Genomic DNA, 3,835 nt, shown 5'->3' with positions numbered 1-3,835 from the left:
CAGGCGCTGAAAAATAAATAAATAAGGTTTACCAGATCTGCAGTAACAGCTGATTTTACTGTGAATGTGAGACGTGTTCAACAGTTTTATGAAGGATGGGAGGGTCACATGTCACAAATGCATTTTCAAATATCTGTGAAAAGGGCACATCTGTGAAAAGGATTAAATTGTCACCAAAAAGCAAAAATCTATATTTGAATGTTTCCGTGAATACGTTGAAATGTGGAAATATAGGAAATGAAACACAAAAGCATTTGAGCTGAGAGCTGGCACATACCCAGCTGCACAGGAAACATCTGTCATCTCAGAATGAAAGAATCGCCCAACATTTAGCACTCTGGTGTATATCCAGTTAAACACAATCACAGCTGAAGGGATGACCTCATTAAGATGATTTCCAGGGTGAAATCTGAGCTCTATTTGGGGATGATATCATTACTGTGGATGATGTCATTACCGTACATATGACATCAGTATTGTTGGAGACAATCTTTACCTTTACCAGTCGGGATGATGTAATTTCAGGTAGTACTGAAATCATTTGTGTGTGATTGATGCGGGGTGTGGAATGGGGTAGTGGGTGTGGTCTGTTTGCAGGGAGTGGCGAGGGGGCGGAGCCACGATGGACCGGCGCCGCTGGCAGCCCAGAGGGGGCGGGGCTATGATGGACAGGGGTCGGGGAGTGGGCGGAGCTACGGTGAACAAGGAGCAAGGAGGAGGCAGAGCTATGATGGAAAGGGGGCGGGGAGGGGGTGGGGCTATGATGGAAAGGGGGAGGGGAGGGGGTGGGGCTATTATGGAAAGGGGGAGGGGAGGGGGCGGAGTTAAGATGGATGGGGATCGAGGAGTGGGTGGAGCTATGATCAACAGGGATCGAGGAGGGAGCTGGGCCTTGATAAACAGGGAACAAGCAGGAGGCGGGGCTATGATGGAAAGGGGGTGGGGAGGGGGCGGAGCTATAGTGGACGGGGATGGAGGCGTGGGCGGGGCTTCGGTGGACGGGGCGGAGTTCGAGCAGGGCAGGATCCGCGAGCTGCAGGAGCAGCGGATGGCGGTGCAGAAGAAGACCTACACCAAGTGGATGAACAACGTCTTCGCCAAGAACGGGGTGAGCTTCCCCTACCTGTCCACCAATCAGCATTCAGTCTGCAGGCCTCATACTAAATTACCAACTATCAATGCTGTGTGTGTGAGTGTGAGTGTGTGAGGGTGTGTGTGTGTGAGTGTGTGAGAGTGTGAGTGAGTGTATTTGTAGCTGATGTGTGTATGTGTGTTGCTGATGTATGTGTGTGTGTGAGCGTGTGTTGCTGATGTGTGTGTGTGTGTGAGTGTGTGTAGCTGAGGTGTGTGTGTGTGAGTGTGTGCGTGAGTGTGTGTATATGTGTGTGTAGCTGATGTGTGTGTGTGAGTGAGTGTGTGTGTGTGTAGCTGATGAGTGTGTGTGTGAGTGTGTGTGTGTGTAGCTGATGTGTGTGTGTGAGTGAGTGAGTGTGTGTGTGTGTGTGTAGCTGATGAGTGTGTGTGTGAGTGAGTGTGTGCGTGATTGTGTGTGTGTATGTAGCTGATGAGTGTGTGTGAGTGAGTGTGTGTGTCTGTGTGTGTAGCTGATGTGTGTGTGTGTGTAGCTGATGAGTGTGTGAGTGACTAAGTGTGTGTGTATGTGTGTAGCTGATGAGTGTGTGTGTGTGTGAGTGAGTGTGTGTGAGTGTGTGTGTGTGTAGCTGATGTGTGTGTGTGTGTGAGTGACTGTGTGTGTGTGTGTCTGTGTGTGTGAGAGTGACTTTGCGTGTGTGTGTCAGTGAATGTGTGTGTGTAGCTGATGTGTATGTGTGTGTGTGAGTGACTGACTGTGTGTGTGTGTGTAGCTGATGTGTGTGTGTGTGGGAGTGACTGTGTGTGTGTGTGTGTATGTGAGTGTGTGTGTGTGTGTGTAGCTGATGGGTGTGTGTGTGAGTGAATGTGTGTGTCTGTGAGTGACTGTGTGTGTGTATGTGAGTGTGTGTGTGTGTGTGTAGCTGATGTGTGTGTGTGTGTGTGTGTGTGTGAGTGACTGTGTGTGTGTGTGTGTGTGTAGCTGATGAGTGTGTGTGAGTGACTAAGTGTGTGTGTGTGCGTGTGTAGCTGATGAGTGTGTGTGAGTGTGTGTGTGTGTAGCTGATGTGTGTGTGTGTGTGTGTGTGTGTGAATGACTGTGTGTGTGTGTAGCTGACGTGTGTGTGTTCTGCAGGAGAAGGCGGAGCTGAGGGATGTGTACACAGAGCTGAAGAGCGGGCTCCATCTTGTGCGGCTGCTGGAGCTGATCTCCGGGGAGCAGCTGTCCCCGCCCAGCCGGCGCACGTTGCGGGTGCACTGCCTGGAGAACAACAGCATCGCCATCCGCTTCCTCAAGACCAAGGCAGGGCTCAGCCAGCAGGGGGCGCCAGGGCCCCCACACACAGCTCATACAGAGACAACTGACATCAGGACAGAGTGGTCAGCTTGCCAGGACATGTAGTGGAGGCAGGTCGTCTAGACCAGGCCGATACAGTGCTAGATACAGGCTAGGGTTCAGGTAAACTATGCATGAGGGACACTTTACTGGTAGGAAATTATGAGCTGGGCTGAATCGCCTGTTCTCGGCATTATGTTATGTTGTGTTGTGTTGTGTTGTGTGTTGTATTGTGTTCTATTGTGTTGTATTATGTTGTGTGTGTTGTGTGTGTTATGTTGTGTTGTGTGGTGTTGTGTTGTGTGTGTTGCATTGTGTGTTTTGTGTGTTGTGTTTTGTTGTGTGTGTTGTGTGTATTGTGTGTTGTGTTGTGTTGAGTTGTGTTGTGTGTTGTGTGTTGTGTGTGTTATGTTGTTTGTGTTATGTTGTGTTGTGTTATGTTGTGTGTGTTGTGTTGTGTTATGTGTGCTTCTTGTGTTGTGTGTGTTGTGTTGTGTTGTGTCTTGTGTTGTGTTGTGTGTGTTGTGTTTTGTTGTGTGTGTTGTGCTGAGTTGTGTTGTGTGTGGTGTGTGTTATGTTATGTTGTGTTGTGTGTGTTGTTGTGTTGTGTTATGTGTGTTTGTTGTGTGTGTTGTGTGTGACTGAAAGAACAGGAAACTGATGCTTAATGGACCGATTTCACAGACACAGATTTTAGTTGCTTAGTTTAAGGTTACCTTGTCCCGGACTAAACTGAGTTCTGTATCCAACGCCTCCATTCAAATGTAGTCAAAAGAAATGTAGTCAAATTCAGAACAAAAATGAGCTTCACTCTCACACGCTCCTGTGCTGAAGCCACACACTGAGTATGGAGGCTGTTTATGACTCCTTTATGACTCCTTTATGACACCTTCATGATACCTTTATGACTCCTTTATGATACCTTTATGACTCCTTTATGACACCTTCATGACACCTTTATGACTCCTTTATGACTCCTTTATGACTCCTTTATGACACCTTCATGACTCCTTTATGACTCCTTTATGACTCCTTTATGACTCCTTTATGATACCTTTATGATACCTTTATGACTCCTTTATGATACCTTTATGACTCCTTTATGACTCCTTTATGACACCTGCTGAGCCTGTGTGTGACCCCGCCCCTCCGCAGATACGAGTGGACCTGATTGGCCCAGAGAACGTGGTGGACGGAGACAGAACCCTGATCCTGGGCCTGCTCTGGATCATCATCCTGCGCTTCCAGATCGGCTCCATCAGTCTGGAGGAGGTACAACACACTCACACTCACACTGGGATTAGAACCACCAACCTTGCATCTCCCAGTCATGTACCTTAACCACTACGATACAGGCCACCCTTATATGACACGCTGTACCGACACAGACAGACACACATTACACAC

The 3,835-nt window shown here is 48.3% G+C and overlaps 1 protein-coding gene across 1 annotated transcript in view; it reads left to right on the top strand.

The window, feature by feature from the left end:
• Positions 1-928: 928 nt before the first annotated feature.
• sptbn5 (spectrin, beta, non-erythrocytic 5) overlaps positions 929-3,835 on the top strand; it is a 58,745-nt gene continuing 55,838 nt past the window's right edge. Inside the window, 3 exon segments of the mRNA XM_061218007.1 lie at positions 929-1,108; positions 2,228-2,395; positions 3,584-3,700. Coding sequence (XP_061073991.1) covers positions 929-1,108; positions 2,228-2,395; positions 3,584-3,700 — 465 coding nt within the window.

The sequence above is a fragment of the Conger conger genome, chromosome 1 (assembly GCF_963514075.1).
Source record: "Conger conger chromosome 1, fConCon1.1, whole genome shotgun sequence".
Classification (NCBI taxonomy): Eukaryota; Metazoa; Chordata; class Actinopteri; order Anguilliformes; family Congridae; genus Conger; species Conger conger.
The sequence above is the reverse complement of the archived record's forward strand: the minus strand, read 5'-3'. Positions and strand labels throughout refer to the sequence as shown.